The sequence below is a fragment of the Myotis nattereri genome (genome assembly GCF_964212035.1).
Source record: "Myotis nattereri genome assembly, chromosome: 18".
Lineage (NCBI taxonomy): Eukaryota > Metazoa > Chordata > Mammalia > Chiroptera > Vespertilionidae > Myotis > Myotis nattereri.
The window spans coordinates 43,005,862-43,029,127 of NC_138093.1; the positions used below are offsets into that span (position 1 = coordinate 43,005,862).

Here is a 23,266-nt window from a genome sequence, read left to right on the forward strand (position 1 = left end):
TGCTCACTCTGGGGTTTTCTTGTTGCTCTCTTTCTAATTCTTTGAGTTGTAGAGTTAGATGATTTACTACCATTTTTTCTTGTTTTTTGAGATAGGCCTGTACAGCTATAAACTTCCCTATCAGGACTGCTTTCATTGTGTCCCGTAGGTTTTGGATTGTTGTGTTTTCATTATCATTAGTTTCCAGGATGTTTTTTATTTCTTCTTTGATCTCATTGTTAACCCAATCAATATTTAATAACATGCTATTCAGCTTCCAAGTGTTTGAGTATTTTGGGTTGTTTTTATTGTAGTTTATTTCTAATATTATGCCATCATGGTCTGAGATGATGTTTGGTATGATTTTAATCTTCTTGAATTTGGGGAGACTTTGTTTGTGACCCAATATGTGGTCTATTTTTGAATCTGCCCCATGAGCACTTGAGTGGAATGTATATTCCATGGCTTTGGGGTGAAGTGTTCTGAAGATGTCAATTAAGTCCATCTGATCTAGTGAGTTATTTAGGATTGCTGTTTCTTTGCTGATTGTTTGTCTAGAGGATTTATCCAGTGATGTCAGTGGTGTATTAATGTCCCCTACTATGATTGTATTGTTGTCGATTTCTCCTTTAATATCTTCCAGGAGTCTTTTTTATGTATTTGGTGCTCCTGCATTGGGTGCATATATGTTTACCAGGGTTATATCTTCTTTTTGTATTGATCCCTTTGGCATTATGAAGTGGCCTTCCCTATCTCTTGTTATGGCCTTCACTTTGAGGTCTATTTTGTTAGATATAAGTATTGCTACCCCAGCTTTCTTTTCCTTTCCATTTGCCTGAAAGATATTTTTCCATCTCTTTACTTTCAGTCTGTGTTAGTCCCTTCTAATGAGGTGGGTCTCTTGTAGACAGCAAATGTATGGGTCATGTTTTTTTTATCCATTCAGCCACTCGATGTCTTTTGGTTGGAGCATTTAGTCCGTTTACATTTAAAGTTATTATTGAAAGGTACTTGTTTGTAGCCATTTCTTTTTTTGTGTGGCTGTTTTCTTTCTGAGCTTTTTATTTCTTCCTTTTACACCAGTCCCTTTAGCATTTCGTGCATTGCTGGCTTGGTGGTGATAAACTCCCTTAGCCTATTTTTGTCTGCGAAGCTTCTTATTTCCCCTTCAATTTTGAATGATAGCCTTGCTGGATAGAGTATTCTTGGATTCAGTCCTTTGCTTTGCATCACTTTGTAAATTTCCATCCATTCTTTTCTGGCCTGATGTGTTTCTGTTGAGAAATCATTTGATAATCTAATGGGAGATCCCTTGTATGTAACTCTCCGTCTCTTGCAGCCTGTAAGATTCTCTCTTTGTCCTGAACATTTGCCATGGTAATTATGATGTGTCTTGGTGTGGGTCTTTTCGGGTTCACCTTGTTTGGGACTCTCTGTGTTGTGTGACTTTTCTCTTCCCTGCCTCAGGGAAGTTTTCTGATATTATTTCTTCAAATAGGTTTTCTAATCCTTGTTCCTCTTTCTGTTGTTCTGGAACCCCTATTATTCGTATGTTGTTTCGTTTCATGTTGTCCTGAAGCTCCCTTAGGCTCTCCTCTTGTCTTTTAATTTTTTTCTCCAATTGCAGTACAGTTTGGGTGTGTTTTGCTTCCTTGTCTTCTAATTCACTAATTCGGTCCTCTGCTTCTCCTAGTCTACTGTTGATACTTTCAATGGTGTTTTTTATTGCAGTTATATTGCTCTTCATTTCTTCTTGTGCCTTACTTAAGTTGTTGATTTTTTCATCTGTTTCTTCTTGCTTCTTGCATAAGTTGTTGATTTTTTCATCTGTTTCTTCTTGCTTCTTGCATAAGTTGTTGATTTTTTCATCTGTTTCTTCTTGCTTCTTGCATAAGTTGTTGATTTTTCCCTCCATCCGGTTTATGCACTCTAGGACCCTTAGTCTGAATTCTTTTTCTGTCATGTTGCATGCCTCTGTATCACTTAGCTGCTTTTCTGGTGTGTCCTCCTTTTCTTTCCTTTGGGGGTTTCTTTATCTACCCATGTTTGGTCTCACTGACATACCTAGATGTTGAGTCGTTCAGTGGCTGCTCCCTGGGTGGCAGTGGCTCCTTGGGCTGTGGTTGCTCCTCAGGCGGTTGTGGTAGCAGCTGCTCCTCAGTTGGCAGCAGCTCCTCTGGTAGGTCTGTTCACAGCTGTGGTGGCTCTTCTGTCTGGTGGGGGGAGGCTTCACGTACAGCTGCTGTTCCTCAGACAGAGGGTGTGGTGATGAGGAGGCTGCTGTTGCTTGGATCTGCTGCGTTGACTTAAAGGCACAAAATACAACACAACAAGGCACAACGTACCAGGCACTGAACACAAATATATTCACGATATTAATAACCCCAAATAAAGGTGACCACCCAAATTAAGAGAATTAGGGGATAAGGAGGAAAGAAGATAAAAAGATAAAAGAGAAAAAAGAAAAAGAAAAATAAGAAGAAAAAGGAGTGCAAAAATGAAATTGGGAAAAAGGAGGGGGGGGAGAAAAAAAGCGAAAAGAGAGAATGAAGTAGAAGAGGGTAAGAGACTATATGAGGAGAAAACTCCGATTGAACCGCCACTAATCCCAACAAATTCCAGCAACAGATCCCTGGAGATGAATGCAAACTGCAAACAACCAGTATTATCAAGAGAGGCAAGGGAAAACAGAAGCACAAAAATAACCCGAGGGGGGGGGGGACCAGCAGAAAAAAAGAAAAAGCAAAACAACCTCACAACCATTCCTAAACCTACAAAACAAACAAACAAACAAAAAACAATATACTCAACAATCAAGCAAACAGCAACAAAACAATAGAAAGATAAAAGAAGAGAAAAAAATTTTGGATAGTGAAGAAAGATAAGGGATAGGTGTATAAGGATTTAGAGCAGTGGATTGGAAATAGGATATATAAGTAGGGTGAAATTTTGACAGGTGGTAAAAAGAAGGAATAGGGAAAATCTAAAGCAGGAATAGGGTAAGAGAAACAGGAAAACAAAAGGGGAAAGTGAGGAAGAGGGTTTTAGCATAGAGGTAAAATTGAGGTAGGGAAAATTGATGCTCTGGGAATGATGAAAATAGAATGGAGAATACTAATCCCAAAATAAAATAAAGAGAAAATAAAATGGCACTTTAAAAAATGGTAAAGTGGTAGCAGTAATAATACTGGTTAAAAATAAAAATGTAGTAATTAAAAGGGTAAGATCAGGTGATGGAAAAAGAAAAGAATTGGTTTCTTAATTAAAAGGTGAAAAAAGAAAAAAAATTTACAGTAGTAAAGGTCCTTCGGTTCTTCTACTCTTCAGTCTGGCTCGCCTTAGTCCTGCCAGATATTCAGGAGCGTGTTGAATTTCCCTGTGATACACTGTTCCTCCATGTTGTAAACTACAGTCCTGATTTTATTTATTTATTTATTTTATTTTATTTTATTTTATTTTTTAAAATATATTTTATTGATTTTTTTACAGAGAGGAAGGGAGAGAGATAGAGAGTTAGAAAGATCGATGAGAGAGAAACATCGATCAGCTGCCTCCTGCACACCCCCTACTGGAGATGTGCCTGCAACCCAGGTACATGCCCTTGACCGGAATCGAACCTGGGACCTTTCAGTCCGCAGGCTGACGCTCTATCCACTGAGCCAAACCGGTTTCGGCTACAGTCCTGATTTTAAAGCAGGCCGTATTTGTGTCCCAGTCTGCCTTAATTTGTATTTACCTAAGAGTCAGTTTGTGGCTCAGCCTCTGGGTGGCAGTGTTTTTGGGTTGGCTTCTGAGGCTATATGGCTTCTCTATCCAGTAGCAAGGGTTTATTTTCTCTATTGCACTTAAAACTGGTTTGGGGAGGTCAACTGTCCAGAGCTGGTTCTTTAATCGTTACCCTGCTCTGTGTTGTTGCTGGGATTGAAAATCCCTCTATAGGCCAGACCCTGTTAACTCCCAGGGACTAATCAGATTATTTTAATCCTTCATCTCGTTCAGGGTGGAATCTGGGTGTGGCTGTGCTCCTTGCCTGGGGGCTAGGTGGAGGAGTCCCACCCTCTGGAGAGAATGGCTGCCCCAGTCCTGGGCCCAGGGGTGTCTCAGCACTCAATTCAGTGCCACCTCTCCCGGCCCCCCCCCCCCCCCCTTCTCAGCCTCTCCCCAGATTCCACTCGTCCGCACCTTCTCCCTCTCATCAGCACAGGGGAGTGTCTGTATCCGAAATGTCCTATGAACAGGATTCAGTGAAAACAAACAAACAAACTCCAGCCGTGGAAACGGGGAAGGCTGAGTTTCTGTAAGCTCTTCTCTTACCAGCACTGCATGCTCTGGTCAGCTCCTCAGGCTGCCCCCTTTAGGCTCAGTCCTCCGTAATCACAGAACCCAGATCTCAAATCCCCCGGCGCCAGCAATCCCTCGGATCTCCTTTCCCCAGTCAGGGGCTGTGCCTGTCCCAAGAGACGCGGCTGTCTGCCATGCGGTCTCCCTCTGGGCTCAGAGGTCTGGCCCAAAAACGCTTTCTTATAAAATTTTTTTTTCACCATTTTATTAGCTCTCTGATGCCTTTAACAACATGCTCTTACATTTCATCCATTTTTTCTTAGTTATTCTTAGTGGGAGCATTGGTTAGCATGTGTCTACTTGGTCTTCCATGATCAGAATTAAAATTCCTTAGGTGATTACTTCCTCAGGCACTAAGCGGATGCTGTGGAATTAAAAGTAGGATCTGGTCCCAGATCCCGGATTCTGGGGTCAGGAACGTGCTTACACAGGAGGAGGTCCCGGCTCCTCCGGGCTCTGGCTCCAGTGGGGGCAGTGCGGACGGAGCACCCGAGGCCCTTTCTGTACGCTTACTCATGACTTTCCATTCCCTGGGCCTTGGCGTGCTGGCCTGCTCTCAGGTGTAAGAGTCTGAGGACCACGGAGACGGCCATGTGGTCCAGCCAAGCCCTTTAATTATTTGGTCAGTGTCTGCTAATTAGACCAGATGACCTTCCGGATGAAGCAGGGGCTGTGAGGGAAGCCAGTGTCGGCAGCCGGGGGAAGGAGGGCCTACTCTTGCATGAATGTCGTGCATCAGGCCTCTAATAAATAAATAAAAGGATTCAGCCATCATTGCTTTGGCTCAGTGGATAGGTTCGATTCCGGTCCAGGGCACATGCCTGGGTTGCAGGCTCCATCCCCAGTAGGGGGTGGGCAGAAGGCAGACAATCAATGATTCTCTCTCATCACTGATGTTTCTATTTCTCTCTCCCTTCCTCTCTGAAATCAATAAAAATATATTAAAATTCACCTTCTAAAGCCAAATTGGGTTGCAAGCTCGTTTTTCTCACTGTATAATTAGGGGTCGTGACTTTTAAGTTCTTTCTAAATCTGTTTCCTCGCTTGTAAGATGGGGATGAGAACCTTGTAGGGCCACTGTGAAGTGCAATGGTTAACACATGTAGAGAGTTTACCTGCCTGCGCCATGGTGAGAACTCGAAACGTTCACTCTCATGAGGGGCTGTGGGCGCCTTCCGAGCTCGGGAGGAGGGGTGCTCGTGAGGATGTGTGCTCTCAGGTTCGGGCTCTGGGCCCCTCGTAGCTCAAGGTTAGTCGCGTCCAGCTGCCCCTGCTGAGGCCTGGCGCCCTTCCTGCCCGCAGCTGCTTCCTCTTGCCCGGAACCCCTGTCTCCGGAGGGACCTGTGGTGAGACCTTCCGGCACGTCCTTCTGCTTAGGGCCCGGCCACACCCCGACAGCGGTGAGGTCTTTTGACTGGAAGGTACGGCTGCGCTCAAGCCCAAGCCCTTGCGTGCTGTTCACTTGGAAGAATGATTCTAGGCTGCATCGTGCGCATCGGAATGCCAGTGACTGCAACAATAGGCTCAATTTTAGCATCAAGGAGTTAAGGCTCCTCCTCAAGGCCGCTCAGCCCGACGACAGCGGCACCTACTCCTTGGAGGTCACCTTTGAGAATGGCACCGTCAGGACCCACCGCTTCCACGTGTCCGTGTTGGGTGAGTGCCCCTCCCGGCGCGCAGGCTGGTGCTTGAGGCGCCTTCCTGATCAGAACCTCTGCTTCCAGACCCTGTGGGGAAGCCCGAGCTGCAGCTGCTGGAGCAGACGGCGGCCCTGGGCAGTGGACAGTGCCGAGTGACCCTGAACTGCTCGGCCTCCGGAGGTGGTGATGTGACCTACACCTGGTACCGAGGGGGCGAGAGGATCCCGACGCCCAGGAGCCCCTTCCGACTGGAGGAGCAGGTCGATGTCAACGGCGGGCACATATACACCTGCAACGTCAGCAACCCTGTCAGCTGGGCGCACCAGAGCCTCCAGCTCAGCCAGGGCTGTGGGAGCGCCCCCCAGAGTGAGTGCAGCGCTTGGGGCGGGGACAGGGCGGAGGGTGCTGGGCCATCGCCAGGCTCAGGAGCAGGAGACGGGAGGACACCCCTGGGCTTGGAGCCCTTCCCCAGGGTCCTGGCCTCTAGGCACACAGGTCCTGGGCAGCCAGGCCGGTCTGAGGCTGGGAGGAATTCTGTCCCCATCAGAACCTCCGGGAAGACAGCATCTTCCTTCCATAGGAAATGCCTCGTCGTCTGGTGAGTGACAGCCCAGCCTGGCTGTGAGTTGTTTTCTTCTGAGGCTGTCGGGGACCTGCTTCCTCCTCTCAGGGGGCACCTCCCCAAGCCCTGTGGTCCCAGAGCAGCCCTGGGTCGTGGCAGCATCGGACGGGCACCTGGCGGAGGCACTGCTCATTGCTGTGCTTCTCCGAGGGTTACCCAGAGCCCACTTTGCACCTCTTTTCTCAGATAAAGACCTAATGTGTGTCCGCGTGGGCAGCACCGCCTGCGGCCCTGTCTTCAAAGGCCTCATAGCCAAACAGGGACAACAACATAAGCTCCCACCGCAAAGGGAAACAAGCAACTGAAGGCGGGGCCGGGGCTCTCGTTCTGGCGTCTAGAAGGTTCAGCAATCTGGAGAAGGGCTGTGCGTAGCTTAATCAAGAGTCCAGCGACGAAGCGTAATTTTGAAAGGCATTTGGGGGTCAGAGGAGCCCAGCTAAAGAAACTAAGATCTCCTCGTCTCAGGGCCCCATGCTTTTTATTAACACAAATTGTCCTGAGAGGAGGCAGAGATATACGCTTCAAAGGGTCAGGGTTCGTATACAGAGTCCATTGTCAGATTGGAAGAATCGCCTACGGCTGTTCAGGTGTTTGGCCAGTAGGAGGCAATAACATGTAGATTAAGATGCCCTGAGCTGTCTGGCAGCAAACAATCAATTTAATGCATCCTTTTCAGGTTTGGGGAAATGCCCTGGCCACTCCAGTGATTCAGCCCCGCTGTCATGCAGCGTGTGGCCAGCCAGGCCGGGTCTCTCACAAGCTCTGTGACTTCAGGCAGGTCATCACCTCTCTGAGTCCAGACAGTCTCCCGGGCACAATGGGAAACTCCTACTAAGCACCTGGCAGAGCTGCTGCTCAGGGAAGTGGGGTGATGTCTGCGAGGAGCCTGCCAGCAGCATCTGGGGCACTTCCCTCCTTTCCCTGCGCTGCTCGCCCAGCACTTACCTCGGCTGCGTGTGTGACAGGCCCTGACGCAGAAGTCCACGCAGGAAGGGCAGAGGTCGCAGAAGGCGGGACGGAGGTGGCCTGGCCCAGAGCAGACATATTTGTTGAGTTAAAACACAGGCATGTTCCTGTGTAACAGTTACTGAGCTTGGCATCTGTCAGATGCTCTTAACTTGCTGTGTGGATACACTGACTCCTTCCTGTAAGTGAGAAAACAGGCCCAGAGAGGCTAAGGAGCTTGCCAGGGGCACAGAGCGTAGCGTTAGCATCTGGTCCTACGTCCCCTGCTCTTATGTCACTGGGCGGCCTCCCAGTTGAGCAGGAGACACCTCTGACCTGAATGCACAGGGTGTGAGAGCAGCCACCCCAGCGAGTGGGGGTGGAGCAGCCACTGCAGCAGGCGGGCAGGGAGGGAGAAGGTGAGTCCACGCCCATGTCTCATCTCCCTCAGAGCTCGGCCTCCTGCCCCTCTTGATGATCATCTTGGTTCTCATACTCACGCTGCTGGGCACCCTCACTAGCGTCTGTGTGTGGAGAAGCGGGAGGAAGCCGGCAGGTAAGTGGAGGGTCCTAGGACACGCTGCCTGGCCCGCCTCCCCGCAGCGGGCTGCTCCCAGGTCTCGCTCCTGGGCCCCGATGGGCCCCGTCTGATCCCTAACAGCAGCTTCACTGGCTGGGGCTGGTTTGGGGAAACTGTCAGGCGGGTGCTGCCCTGAGCTCCCTGAGTCTCCTGGGACGAGCTCGAGCCATCCTCCCTTCTAGAACCTTCCTCAAGGTCTTGCCACCTGGGATGAGGGTGGGATGCGGGAGCAGGCGCCTGGCCCGGTTCCGCCAGGAGGACTCTGCAGCTCTGCTCTTTGCTTCCCTCCCCCCAGAGCCCGGCCCAGAGGCATCGCTGACAGTTTATGAAGATGTCAACCACCCGCCAGGCAGGAGCGGCCAGGTGTGGCCCCGAGGGCTGGGGTTCCCTCCTTCCCTCTGGAAGTGCCCTGGGAGGATGGCCCTGCTGAGCAGGGGCCAGAGAGCCCGCTGCGCCCCAGAGTGGCCTCAGGCCCCGTCTCTGTCCCCCTCAGCGTCCTAGCTCTGGCCCTGGGTGGAGAGAAAACTGGGTGAGACGATGAAATGCGGCCGAAGGGCATTTGGGTGCAGAACTGAACCTGCTGAGCCGGCATGGGGACCCGGGCGGAGGCTGCCTCTGCTCCCTGGTGGCCCCCTGGTGCCCTTTCCTGAGGCCGGGCTAAGGCTCAGGGCGGTGCAACCTTGTCTGTTGCGTTGGACACAAATTCTCCTGCCCCTTAAGTCCACGTTTCCTTTTGGGGGCCCTTGGTCATTGCCCGGCGGGGAGGATGCTGGCGGGTCAGTCTTGCCCTGGCTCTGCGTCTGTGCCCAGACGCTTGGGAAGAAGAGGCTGCGCCTGGCCGAGGTGCTGGGAGAGAGCAGCCCCGGGCGGTGAGCTGAGGACAGGCTGTGGGGTCAGGCCGGGACGCAGTGCTCGCTGAACTATCCGGTGGGAAAGCAGGGACAGGAAGGACCCTCCTCCCACCACCGTTCCTGGGGCTTGGCTTGGGGCAGCGAAGCAGGAAGTCACGTGTGGGGCCTCCTGCAACCACCAGGACAGAGAGCCTCCCTCAGGCGCTGTGGGGCCTTGTCGGGGCGCCGCAGCAGAATACCGGGTGTCTGTGCCTCTCCCTTCAGAGCCGAACCCTAGTGCAGTCACAGCAAATGCAAATGCCCACAGCCACAGAGGCCCTACTCAGTGAAGGTCGCTTTAGATTAGGAAAATGGAGGAGAATATTGGGGAAGATGAGGATTTAGGAGTAAAAAGTCTATTGGGGATTCAGGCCCGTTCCTGTGCTTCTGAGCCAGGGCTTTGTCCCTTGTGGCCTCGACCCCGCTGTCTCCAAGGTTCGGTAAAGGCCTCAACCTCCACCCCCACGGGGTCCCCTGGGCCTTCCTGGGGACGCTTCCCGCAGGCCTGGGGAGAAGAGAACAGCAACAGCCCGGGTTCTGCCAGGTGCCTGTGACTCCCCAGCCTCCCAGTGACCAGACACCAAGGGGTTGAGCCAATTTAGCAGAGACAGGGTGGAATCCTACATGAGCGTTTATTCCAGTCCTGCCGGTGGCAGGGAGAGCAGCAGGGCAGCCACACAAATCTGCTCCCCCTGCCCCATAAGCCGGCTGCTTCTATTGGGTAGAAGGACAAAGATTACATGGGAAGGGGGCAAAAGGGATAAGAACGGGCAGTTTACAGGTAATGCAGGCTGGGGCTTTGCAAGGGGGGTGTAGGGGGCCCCTCTCATTTCTGAAACAAGATGGTCAATCTTTCTATGACAATAGGCAGCTCGCGGGTGAGGAGAGTAGACTGCATTTCCAGGTGAGCTCCCAGTTCCATGTGCTACTGCAGCCAGAGTAGAATATGCCTTGTTTTTTTAAAAAATATATTTTTATTGATTTCAGAGAGGAAGGGAGAGGGAGAGAGAGAGACACATCAATGATGAGAGAGAATCATGGATCGGCTGCCTCCCGCACGCCCCGCACTGGGGACCGAGCAGGGGCCCTGACCGGGAATTGGACTGTGACCTCCTGGTTTATAGGCCGGTGCTCAGCCCCTGAGCCACGCCGGCCGGGCCGTGTCTTCTTCTTTTTTTCTTTTTTCTTTTTCTTTTTTTATGTAAAGATTTGTTTTATTTCTACTGGGAAAAGAGGAGGAGAAATAGAACTGTTTTCCAATTTGCGCTCCACTGTGTACACACATACCCACACGCATACAAAAAAATACACACACACCAAAAATACCCCAAACAAAAAAACAAAAAGAAAACAAGAATTAAAAATCAAAACACCCTCAAACTGCACCAATACTTGGGTTTTGACCAAAAGAATAGATCCTGGGAGGAAGTGCAAAATGCAAAATCAAATGACCAAAAATGCTGAACAAACAGCATTATTAATATACAAAATATTATATTACTGAACTAGTAACAGTTGATGTTCTCCGTGTCTGTAAAACTTTGGAACCACATAGCTGATTTGTTAAATCTAGTCCATGCCAACTTCCAAAAACCAGAAAAGATTTTAGTTAGCTTCATTCTTTGATGCCTCATCAAAATTTTCTACAAGAACTGGAACATCATCATCTTCCTCATCAATGTCTTCTGGTTTTGGTGCTTTGCTATGCAACACTTGCCGAGGGAACTGTTCAGCTAACTTCCTAAGGCTTGTTAAGCTGTCAGCACCAAGCTGACTTAATATTCCAGGAAGCATTTCTGTGATTGGTTTGGCTTCTGCATGACCGGTAATTGCGAAGGTGTTAGCAGAAAGGGAAGCTTGGACTTTGGGATTGTGGAAATGAATAACTGTTCCATCATCTTTAATCATATTTCCCTCTTCAATACCAGCTATATTATTGACAGCCAGTTTTTTTAGAGCACTCTGAAGTTTTTTGTCATCAGCTGTAGCTGTTCTATGTACCACCTTCTTCTTTCTGCGAGCTGTACCCTTGCCCCCTATCCGGACCTGAGCCTGAAGTTTGGCTAACTTTTCTTGATTCACGCTGTTGGTAAATCTGAAGCAGGGAGAGTCCTCCAACACCAGCACGCGGCAAGAGCAAGATGGCTGCCTCAGCCCAGACAGAGCTGGCCTGTGTCTTCTTTAATCAGAACAAAACAATCCCGGTTAACAGAGCAGGATGAATATTTCTTACAATCATAGCTGGTCCCCAACACAAGGACGGCTGATGTTTCCTGCTCCTCTCGGCTCCTCCCCTGAATGCAGACCGCCCCCCCCCTCCCCTGCCCCTCCTGGCAGCAGACCCTCAGGGGAAGGGCATGAGTGACCTCGGACCCATGTGGGGGCGGGACTGAGAGGGAGCCGCGCCGCTGGCCGTGAGTCGGGTCACCCAGCTGCGCAGCGCAGGGGCTGGCTGGAGCCAAGGGCCCGCAGACAAGGCTGGATCTGGGCGGGGGCTTGAAACCCGCTCGTCTTGGAATCAGCGGCCACAGCGGGGCTCAGACCTCACTTGGTGCACTGTCTGCGCCAGTCCGCGAAGGACGGTTCTGCGCATGGCAGGCGCCGGGTGGCAGGGTCTCCCTGTGCGGCCTCTCGGGGAGCCTCTCCCAGCCACTGCCTGGGGCTGCTCCCCGTGCCTCTCGTCCGGGGACTGCGGCGCTGCCTCCCAGGCTCCTGGGAGCTCCTCTCCTTCCCACCATCCTCCCCACGCGACCCAACCCTGCAAGACTGAGCGCCTACTGACGCTGCCACCTCCCTCCCTGTTTCTCCTGCAGGGGCGGAGGCAGCAGCAGGACTCCGCTGGGAAAGGGAACACTGTCTACTCCATGGTCCTGCCCCAGGTACCACTCTGGGTCTCGCCTCTAGTCCACACCTGTCTACGGGCTTCCTCATGCCCTCCCCCCTCCAATGTCCACTCACCTCAGACCCTTGAATGGCCAGTGAGACCTCGGTGCTCCAGAGGATGGCGGCTGGGCAGCTGCCGGGTTGGCTGACAGTCCCAGGGCTCTGGGGCCTCCACAGCCTAACAGCTGAAGGTCAAGGTCAGGCAGCAGATGACCCTGACAGGGAGTTCGGCTTCTGGTTGTCTGTGTTCTTTCTTCCCTCCTCCCTGCTGCTTCCAGGACGTGGGGCCCTTGAACTTTAAATATCTACACTAATAAAAGGCAAAGATGCTAATTGACCATACCTTTGCTACGCCCATCAGCCAATCAGAAGAGTATGCAAATTAACCCAACAAAGATGGCCGTTTAATTTGCATACTGCAGGCAGATCCTGCTGCACCGCCCTGCCCAGGGCTGGCGGCAGCGAGATCCCAAGCCACTGCCCACCCCAGTGCGGGATCCGGGCCTGCCGTGTGTGGCCCAGGGCAGGGGGTGGGGGGCGGGTGGCAGCACGATCCCCAGCCGCCGCCCCCCCTAGCATGGGATCCGGGCTTGCCATGTGCGACCAGGGGAAATGGGGCAGGCACCGCGGGATTGGGCGTGCCATCTGCCACCAGGGGAGTAGGCCTAAGCCAGCAGGTTGTTATCTCCCGAGGGGTCCCAGACTGTGAGAGGGCACAGGTTGGGCTGAGGGACCCCCACCTCTGCCAGTGCACAAATTTTTTTAAAAATATATTTTATTGATTTTTTTACAGGGAGGAATAGAGAGGGATAGAGAGTTAGAAACATTGATGAGAGAGAAACATTGATCAGCCGCCCCCTGCACATACCCTACCAGGGATGTGCCCGCAACCACGGTACATGCCCTTGACCGGAATCGAACCTGGGATTCCTCAGTCCACAGGCTGACGCTCTAGCCACTGAGCCAAACTGGTCAGGGCTGTGTTGTTCTCTTTTATCTTATTATGACTTAAGGACAACATTTATAAAGTACTCATTATGGCCATTTTTAAAACGAATCTGCTGTAACAGCCTCATGAAGTCTGTAGACTGAGGTAAGCGAACGTGCTCGAGGCCACAGAGCTGGGCCACGGCCCGGAGTCTCCCCTGCACTGTGTCTAACATCCAGGGTTTGAGCTGCACCGTCAGCGGCGGAAGCGTCTGGAATATTGGTAGATGACCCCAGCTGGGCATCTCTTTCTAGGGTAACACTGCCGCCTGGTGGCCAATGATTAAAAAGTTCTGATGAAAATTACTTAAAAAGCCCTGACCGGTTTGGCTCAGTGGATAGAGCATCAGCCTGTGGACTGAAGGGTCCCAGGTTCCATTCAGGTCAAGGGCATGTACCTTGGTTGTGGGCACATCCCCAGTGGGGAGTGTGCAGGAGGCAGCTGATCAATGTTTCTCTCTCATCAGTGTTTCTAAATCTCTATACCTCTCCCTTCCTCTCTGTAAAAAATCAATAAAATATATTTTAAAAAAATTACTTAAAAAAGAAAAAAGAACTTTGACCTGAAGCAGCAACCTCTTCAGCTTGGTGGAATGGGGACGGCTTTAGAGGAAGGCCACAGACTGGAGGAGGAGGGGGAGGGGGGAGGAGGAAGAGGGGGAGGGGGGAAGAAGAGGGGGAGGGAGAGGAGAAGGGGGAGGGGGAGGAGGAGGAGAGGGGGAGGAAGAGGAGGAGGAGGGGGGAGGGGGAGGGGGAGGAGGAGGACAAGGGGGAGAGGGGGAGGGGGAGGAGGGGAGGAGGAGGAGGGGGGAGGAGGAGGAATTCCTAAGAAGTGTGTTGCCTCCTCCCACTCTCCTTAAAGTAATGGGACTCATTGGGTCAAGTCACAGAGCCTTAAAGAGTCCAAACCTGTAAGGATTTTTATGAGTTTATTTGATACAAACTGACGACAATCATCTGGAATCAAAATCTATGGATTGAGGAAATGCTCTGGAGGATGGCAGTTTGCCCCTTGTTTTGTACATTACAATCAGGAAAGACCTAAGTGGGTCACATGGACTCCATTGGCGATGGATTAGGGAGGCGGGAGAAAGCAAAGGGGGAACCTCTGGGATTGGATGAAAGGTAAAATGAAACCCGGCCAGCATGGCTCAGTGGTTGAGCATCAACCTATGAACCAGGAGGTCACGGTTCGATTCCTAGTCAGGGCACATACCTGGATTGCGGGCTCCATCCCCATTGGGGGGCGTGTAGGAGGCAGCTGGTCAATGGTTCTCTCTCATCATTGATGTTTCTATCTCTCCCTTTCCCTCTCTGAAGTCAATAAAAAATATATATATTTAAAACAAATAAAGTAAAATGAATAGACACAGAAAATAAAAAATAAACATAAGAAGAATAGATGTTTGTGGGTATAGGATAGTTAACAGTTAACAATTAACATGGTAACAGTAACAATGAGAGGCGCTGTGGTCTGCTCTGGTGGGAGTTGTGCCCTGAAGGGTCTGGAGAAGGGGATCACTCCAAAGGTGGTACCCATGGTGGATGCAGAAAGACAATAGACAGGCTCAGGTCCTGGTCGGCCTTTGTGGAGGAGGATACAGGCAGAGGACATGACTCCCCACTGTAGTTGGGAAACTGTAACAGCAGGCCGTCCTGTGTGGTTGCTGCAGGGCTCTGGGCTTATAAGGCCCGCCTTGCAGGCCTCCCTGGAGCCTGTCAGTTTAGTATGTGGCTCCTTCTTTGCCCACAGATAGAAGAGCGATTGTTTCCGCGAGCTTTGGGTTTAGCCACATTGCATTCTGAGAAGAGGACTTGGGGATGCCGGGGAGACTGAGATCCCTCCCCTGCAGCATGGCAATGCTTCTTTCAGACACAGAGAAGGAAAACAGCTGCCAGAGGAGACATGGAGATGTTGAGGAAAGAATGCTGGGGGGTCTGCGTTTAAATTCTGCTGCTTCTGTGACTTGGCTATTTATCTTTTGGAGGCTCATCTGTGGAATGAGGCAAATTATAGTCATTCTTATCAGATAGGAGTGTCCTAAAGATTAGGGGAGAATACAGGTGCAGGGCCAGTTTGGCTCAGCTGGTTGAGTGTTGTCCCATATACTGAGAGGTCTGGGTTTGATTCCTAGTGAGGGCAAATGCCCGGGTTGTGGGCTCAATCCCTAGTAGGGGACGTGCAGAAGGCAGCCAATGATGTTTCTCTCTCTCTCCCCCTCCCTTCCCCTTTCTCTAAAATCAAACATATTTTCCAAAAAAGCAGCAACTGTATTTAAGAGAGGGACTAGCATTCAGCGGTGCGACCTGCCTCCCACTAGGCCAGGCTTTTTCAACCAACACTTAACGCTTCTCTCTGGGCAGGGCTGAGGGTGGCGTGGAAGAGGTGGAAGAGGTAACTCCCTCCATGGTTGTGCTACATCTACCTATGCCTCTGAAATGATTTCATTTCTCTTCTCAACAGTCTTCCGCTTCCACATCGCAAGAAACTGCAACTACCCTGTATTCGGTGGTGCTGCCCTCGGGGCAGGTGAGTCTCCGCCTCCAGGGCTGCTTGGGTGCAGGGGTATGTTTTGCATGCGCAGTGCAGCTCCGGCTGGCACTTCTGAGTGACTTGACTTCCCCTGCATGTATCCACGTGACCTGTGTTCAATGACTGTTGAAAAGTGAATGGGCAAGTGCCTTTCTAGTTCTGTTTGGAGAAAAACAGCAGCTCTGAGTCTGGGAGAAGAATATATTAAAGGTGTTTCCAGAAGTTTCTGTGGAAGGTAGAGGACAATCAGAGAGGAAGTGCTTGGTGCAGGAACCACAGGATCCTGGTAGGCCAGCCGAGGCTGTGGTGAGAGAAGGAGAGGTTTCCGATGCGGACTGAGCGGCAGGATTGCACGGGACCTAGACAGACAGTGCTGACCTCAGGGAACAGTCACCTCATGGTAGAGGCCTGGGACTGAGGCCGCCCATCGGAGTCCCCTCTAATCCTGATCCAAGGGGGGCTCGCAGCCCGTATGGGTACCTGGAACCACAGAGCTGGGTCCTGGGCCCGTACCATCTTTTCATCTCGGGTGGGAGGGGACTCAGTGCAGACCATCAGCTGAACTTGGTGATGAGAAGCGGGGAGCCTGGAGGATGTGAGGGACGGCGTTCAAGCAGGTCAGCGATTGTGTGTTTGTATCAAAAGGGGGAGGAGGTTAGGACACATTTTCAGACTTTTAATCCACCCCCTTTCAGTAAGTCATTTAATCAACTAGGATTTTAGCGAGAGAGATTGATATTTAAATTCCATGCTACACACATGGCCAGACATGGCCACAGCACCTGGCCGCAGGCTTCGGTTTTATATCTGAAGACTCTGCCGACTACTGAGAGCCCCTGAGCTCCGCTGGGTGAGTGTGTGTGCCATGCATTGAACAGATACACGGTGGAGGCCGTGTTTGTACCAGGTTTGTCTGAAGGCTCCGTGTGTGTGTGTGTGTGTGTGTGTGTGTGTGTGTGTGGTCTGAGGGGTGAGGGGTGCATGGCTGTGGATGTTAAACTGATTTTGGTTCAGAAATGTCACATCATAGGTAAGTATGTGTTCACACCTTCTGGAAACCAAGACCCCATTGTTGGCTCCTGGGGTAGGAGATTCATTCACTTCTGGTTGGTGCCACTTCAAGGGCTCTCTGGGCACCGAGTCCCTTTTGGGACCTCTCACACCACTTTGGAGCGGGGCATTTCTTACCCTGAAGTTAAGATCTTTTACCCTCTGAATTTCAGGCTGGATCTAAGAAGAGGAGCCACAGCCCTTCCATCTATGAAGGGGTAAGATTCTGAATGGGCTTAGTGCCTGTAGCATATCTGGGAAGTTGTGCACTTGCGACAACGTCATCCACAGAGTCTCAGATCTGTAGGGATTTTAGGCGGATTCTAACCCAAATCCTCACTTAGAGGTGAAGAAGCTGAGGCCCAAGCAGAGTGAGGGTCTAACACAAGGTCATATCATGTGTTGGGGTTTGGCTCTTCCTGGGGAGATTGAGTTTCAAATTAGGGCCATCTCCAGGCTAGTTCCCCAGCTGTGGATCCTACAATGGACACCTCTCCCTTCCAAGGGTGTTTGTGGGGGTGGGGAGATCAGAGAAGGGAGGCTTAGCAAGTCTGAATGATTTTCTAAAGTTAGCAAGTAATTGAGAGTCATTCCAGAATACAGGTGATCTTCGCTGCTTCTAGGGTGAAGACTGAACAGAGGTGCCCCTGAGCATGGACTACTTAGGGAATGGAAAGCAGGGTCTCAACATTGACTAAGGGTGGGATGCTGCAGGTGGCCTGCCAGTGGCTTCATATAAATGAGCTCATTTAATCCCACAGAATGTGTGAAGTAGGTATAATCCTACTTCTCATTTGTACCCATAGAAAGTAAGGCGCGAGAGCACCCCACTCTTTCCCCCTTAGCCTCCTCCTGCACCCAAGCTTCCACCTGTGGCCCAATAATAATGTTGTCATTGGTCCTAAGGGAGGGGAGGCTGGGTGCCTGCTGTGCTTCCTGGCATTTGGCAGCAGCTCCACATTAAAGCCACCTGGACAGTCCAGAGTTGCAGAGGACACTGTGTGGCCCCAGGCTGTTGGGGTCCAGCCCCATCGGGTCCAAGGGTTCCCAAAGGTGTGGACGGAGTCGGTGAAGAAGGAATGACATGGAGACAGCGTTCAGTTGATCAGCATAGTGAGGTTCTCCAGCCAGGATCTCCAGCCAAGTTCTGTGTTTATCCTCCTGTTACATCTGTATTTATACCAGTTGATTTTAATCCTATCCATTCTATTCCAAAGGTTAGGGCGTTTCTTATCTCCATTCCAAGGTTACTCTATTGTTCTATTAAGCTATAAGGAAGTAACTGAAGGAGATTATCTTAAGTAAGATTATGTAGTTTAAGCGTGATTGTTCTTAGTTAAAGTGATTAATTACCCGCCTGGCACTTAGTTAAGGGGTTTTATTCCCTCCCTAACTCCAGGTAAAAATCCTCACCTGGGGAAACAACCTTTCTCGGGGAGGTGGTCCTGTTTAAAACACATAGCGTTAAGAGGGGGAGCAACATATGCCATATACGCCAGGTCCCTTGAAACATAAGCTGTGCAGATGTTTCTTCCCTGCAGCAACTGTGTCAAGCAGCAAGGGTGGATTGGCTTCTGGCACCAGGCAATCTAGGGGGAGTCAGGAGGAAGCATGGTGTGGTTAACAACACTAGACCTGGCGCCAAAAGAATTGGATTCAAGCCCCTCCTGTACTTCAGTCAGTCATTCTGAGCTTCATTTTCTTAATCTGTAAAATGGGGTTAACAATTCATACCCCACAGAGTTGTTATGGGGATCTCCTAGTGGGAGTGTCTGAACTTCGTTTCTTCTGCAGGTTGGAAAGATACAACCCAGAGCTCAACACGCTGTGTGACTCAACACCAGGAGCTGGAGAGCTTTTCTGTATAATCCCAGGGGCCACTGCTGGCCCCCCCTGTGTTAGGACCCGGTGTCTGTTTTGGGAATCAATGCAACGGATGACACCATATGAGTCTACATAATAGTTCCTAGTCTGGGAGTTTGTTGATGGACTATATTTTGTTTTGAAAATGATTTTTAAGAGCCATTAAGATAGCAAGGCATCTGCACCAAGGGGTTGAGGGCTTGATCCCCAGTTGGAGGCTGTAGGAGGCAGCCAATTGGTGTTTAGCTCTCGCATTGATGTTTCTCCCTCTCCCTTCTTCTCTCTCTCTCTCTCTCTCTCTCTCTCTCTCTCTCTCTCAAAAAAGCACACAAAAAAACAAAAACAAAAACAAAAAAGCAAGGGTGTTGCCCTGGCCAGGTAGCTCAGTTAGTTAGACCCTCATCCCAATACCCAAGGTTGAGGGTTTGGTCCCCAGTCAGGACACATACAAGAATTAACCAATGAATATATGCATAAGTGGAATAGCAAATTGATAATCCTCTCACTTTCAAATTAAAAAAAAAGAAAGAACAAGTCTCTCAACTTACAGACTGGATAAGAATGGGTAGAAAGATTGGGTAGTTCACAAGAGACCACACAGCAAGTCCAGGTGCTGGAAATCTAAGTTCTATGTAAATGTAGGGTGTTCTTTCCTTATTCAGCATAGCACTGGAAGTCCTAGCCACAGTGATCAGACCAGAAGAAGAAATAAAAGACATCCAAATTGGAAAGGAGGAAGTAAAACTCTCATTATTTGCAGGCAACATGGTATTTTACATAGAAAAACCTGAAGACTCTACCAATCAACTACTAGATTTTAATAAATGAATTTGTCAATGTAGCAGGATACAAAATCAACACCCCCAAATCAATGGCTTTTTTATACACCAACTAGAGGCCCAATGCACAAAGATTTATGCAAGAATAGGCCTTCCTTCCCCTGGCTGCCAGCAATGGCTTCCCTCCATCACCTTGGACCCAGGTCTTTGCTCTGGCTGCCACCTTCCACCTTCACTCTGGCTGGAGCCGCTTTCTGCCTTTGCTCCTGTGGAGCTGCCTTCGCTCCGGCCCTGCTGCCCTCCTGTAGCTTCCTCCACCCGCTGCCCCCCCATAGCAGGCATCCCGTCCCGCTCCGGCTGTTCTGTGCCTGCACACATGAGCTGCTCAGAGGCCTGGAGTGGCTGGGGCAGGGCGGAACACCTGCGTCCCGGCCCGACCACTGCCATCTTTGTCACTTCAATTTGCATATTCCCTCCTTATTGGCTGTGGGCGCCACCATCTTTGTCAAAGAGTGATGGTCATTTGCATATTCTGTCTTTATTAGATAGGATAATGAATTATCAGAAAGAGAAACTGAACAAACAATCCCAGTTACCACTGAAATAAAAATTAAGATACTTAGGAATAAACTTAACTAAGGAGGTAAAAGACTTGTACTTGAAAACTACAATTCTTTGAAAAAAGAGAAAGAGGATGATATAATCAAGTGGAAGAATATACTGTGCTCATGGATTGGTAGAATGAACATCATTAAAATATCTATACTAAGAGATTAAAAAAGGTGGTAGAGTAAGTGGATGCTACACAGACACGCTCCTAGGACCAAACTGGAATTACAACTAAAATACAAAAACTTCCTAAATAATCAATAAAACAATCACTGGAGAGAACCCCGTTAACCAAGGATGGAAAGTGCAGACCACATAGAGACTGGTAGGAGGGACAGAGCGCGAAAGGGCTGGTGGGGCTCCCACAGAGAGCAGCTGAAATTCTGGAGAGATATCCCAGCTGTGGGGGGTTGCACTGAGAACTCTGGGATGTAATCCCCAAGCTGTGCCCCCAGCAGAGAGCACCAGAACTGAGAAGGCTGCCCACATAACCTCTGGCTGTGAAAAGCAGTGGGGTTGCTGTCTGCCAGAGAGAGACTGGAAATTCAGGCACCCTCTTAAAGGGACAATGCACAAAATTCTCTGTGGAGCCACCTATGATGTTCTCCGGCAGAGGGAGGGCAGAGTAGACTGGAGCTGTGTGAGCAGAAGCCAGGATTTGGGGCTCTGGAGTTAGAGCTCAGAAGGCAGACACCCCAGTTTCCTGTGCTGAGAACAGCTTAAGGGAGCTGTGGGACAACATGAAACGTAACAGTATTCAAATAGCAGCTGTGTCAGAAGAGGCAGAAAGGGAGAAAAGAATATACAAAGGGTTTGAAGAAATAACGGCAGATAACTTCCCTAACCTGGGAAAGGAAAAAGTCACACAAGTCTAGGAGGTACAGAGAACTCCAAGCAAGAAAAACCCAAACAGGCCCATACCCAGGCACATCATAATTAAATGCCAAAAATTAAGGACAAAGAGAGATTTTAAAGAGAAAAAAAACCTGTTACCTACAAAGGAGCTCTCATAAGGCTGACACCTGATTTCTCATCAGAAACTGTTCAGGCCAGAAGGGAATGGCATGAAGTACTCAAGGTAATGAAAAGGAAGGATCTGAGACCAAGATTACTATATCCAGCAAGGCTATCATTCAAAATAAATGATGAAATAGCTTCCTAGGCAAAAACAACAACAACAACAACAAAACTAAAAGAGTACATCACCACCAAGCCAGCATTACAAGAAATGCTAAAGGGACTGCTGTAATGAGAAAAAAAAAATAGAGAGGGAAACTTAGGCATACAGAATTAAACGGTAATAAATAAGTACCTAGCAATAATAACCTTAAATGTAAATGGATTAAATGCTCCAATCAAAAGATGTAGGGTAGCCCTAACCGGTTTGGCTCAGCAGATAGAGCGTCGGCCTGTGGACTCAAGGGTCCCAGGTTCGATTCTGGTCAAGGGCATGTACCTTGGTTGAGGGCATATACCCAGTAGGGGGTGTGCCGGAGGCAGCTGATCGATGTGTCTCTCTCATTGATGTTTCTAACTCTCTATCCCTCTCCCTTCCTCTCTGTAAAAAATCAATAAAATATATTTTTAAAAAAGGTGTAGGGTAGCTGAATGGATACAAAAGCATGACCCAACTATATGCTGTCTACAAGAGACCCACCTCAGAGCAAAAGAAACACACAGGATGAGAGTGAAGGGATGGGAAAATTTTTTCTATGTAAATGGAAAAGAAAAAAAGTTGAGGTAGCAATACTCATATCTGACAAAACAGACTTTAAAATGAAGGCCATCACAAGAGACAATAAAGGTCACTACATAATACTAAAGGGATCGATCCAACAAGAGGATATAACCCTGGTAAACTTATATGTACCCAATACAGGAGTACCTAAATATATAAAAAAAATTCTAGAGAACTTTAAGGGAGAGATCAATACCGTCATAGTAGGGGACTTTAATAACCTGCTGACTTCATTGGATAGATCTTTCAGACAAAAACTTAACAAAGAAACTGTGACTCTAAAGGGCACATTGGCTCAGATGGATTCAATTGGCATTTATAGAACATTTCACCCCAAAGCTACAGAATATGCATTCTTCTCAAGTGCACATGGATCATTCACAAAGGTAGACCACATGTTAGGACACAAAAGAATCTCTACAAGTTCAAGAAGATTGAAGTCATATCAAGCATCTTCTCAGATCGCAGTGAAATGAAATTAGATATCAATTACAGTAAAAACACCCCAAAACATTCAAACTCACGGAGGCTAACTAGTACGTTATTAAGCAATAAATGGTTACCAACGAGATCAAGAAAGAAATAAAAAAAAAACTTCCTAGAAACAAATAAAAATGAGCACACAGCCCGGCTGGCATGGCTTAGTGGTTGGGCATCCACCTATGAAGCAGGAGGTCATGGTTCGATTCCTGGTCAGAGCCCAGGCCCAGTTTGCTGGCTTGATCTTGTGTGGGACATGCAGGGGGCAGCTGATCAATGATTTTCTCTCATCATGGATGTTCCTATCTCTCTCTCCCTCTCCCTTCCTCTCTGAGATCAATAGAAATGTATTTTTAAAAATGAACACACAGCAATCCAAAATCTCTTGGACATAGCAAAAGCAGTCCTGAGATGGAAGTTCATAGCACTACAGGCCCACCTCAAAAAACAAGAAAAATTGAGGACTCTCTTTCCCCCTCCCCACATGGGAGTCTGTATTGTGAGATTCTTTCCCTTTCCCCATGTGGGAGTCTGTACTCGTTCTTCAATAAACTTCCACCTTTGCTATAAAAAACAATAACAAGAAGAAAAATCAGCAATAAATTATTTAACCCTACAACTTAAAGAGCTAGAAAGTGAATAACAAGAAAAGCCCAGAGTAAGTAGAAGGAAAGAAATAATAAAGATTAGAGCAGAAATGAATGCATAGAGATTAAAACAACAATATAAAAAGTCAATGAAACCAAGAGCTAGTTCTTTGAAACAATAAACAACATTGATGAACCATTAGCCAGACTCATCAAGAAACAAAGAGAAAGGGCTCAAAAAAATAAAATCAAAAACGAAAGTGGAGAAATAGCCACTGACACCACAGAAATACAGAGGATTGTAAGGAAATACCATGAACAAATCTATACCAACCAGCTGGATAATGTGGATTTAATTGACACATTCCTAGAAAAATATAATCTCCCAAAACCGAATCAGGAAGAATCAGAAAACCTGAATAGGCCAATAACAACTGAGTAAACAGAAGCCGTAATCAAAACACTCTCAGCAAACAAAAGCCTGGTTCCAGACGGCTTCACAGGGGAGTTTACCAAACATCCAAAGAAGAACTAATACCTCTACTCCTCAAACTATTTCAAAAAATCCAAGAGGAAGGAACACTTCCAACCTCCTTTTGTGAGTCCAGCATTATCCTAACTCCAAAACCAGGTAAAGACACTACAAAGAAAGAGATTTACAGGTCAATATCCCTGATGAACATAGATGCTAAAATCATCAACAAAATATTAGCAAATTGCATCCAGCAATATATTAAAAAGATCATACACCATGACCAAG

General features: G+C 48.8%; 2 protein-coding genes across 2 annotated transcripts in view; one reads left to right on the forward strand and one right to left on the reverse strand.

Annotated features, from left to right (window-relative positions):
- CD244 (CD244 molecule) overlaps window positions 1-18,823 on the forward strand; it is a 28,311-nt gene extending 9,488 nt beyond the window's left edge. The window contains exons 2-9 of the mRNA XM_081112972.1: window positions 5,623-5,976; window positions 6,045-6,326; window positions 7,979-8,083; window positions 8,403-8,470; window positions 11,811-11,876; window positions 15,332-15,397; window positions 16,624-16,668; window positions 18,245-18,823. Coding sequence (XP_080969098.1) covers window positions 5,623-5,976; window positions 6,045-6,326; window positions 7,979-8,083; window positions 8,403-8,470; window positions 11,811-11,876; window positions 15,332-15,397; window positions 16,624-16,668; window positions 18,245-18,283 — 1,025 coding nt within the window. The 3' untranslated portion in view covers window positions 18,284-18,823. The remainder of the gene's footprint in view (window positions 1-5,622; window positions 5,977-6,044; window positions 6,327-7,978; window positions 8,084-8,402; window positions 8,471-11,810; window positions 11,877-15,331; window positions 15,398-16,623; window positions 16,669-18,244) is intronic.
- Window positions 10,583-10,920, reverse strand: LOC308533788 (transcription factor BTF3 homolog 4-like). Its single transcript, XM_081111903.1, has one exon. The coding sequence runs from the start codon at window positions 10,903-10,905 to the stop codon at window positions 10,603-10,605; it is 303 nt and encodes a 100-aa protein (XP_080968029.1). The 5' UTR covers window positions 10,906-10,920; the 3' UTR covers window positions 10,583-10,602.
- Window positions 18,824-23,266: the final 4,443 nt, after the last annotated feature.

Excerpts from the sequence above, each read along its gene's own strand:
- LOC308533788 (XM_081111903.1), bottom strand. The coding sequence starts at position 10,905 with ATGATTAAAGATGATGGAACAGTTATTCATTTCCACAATCCCAAAGTC.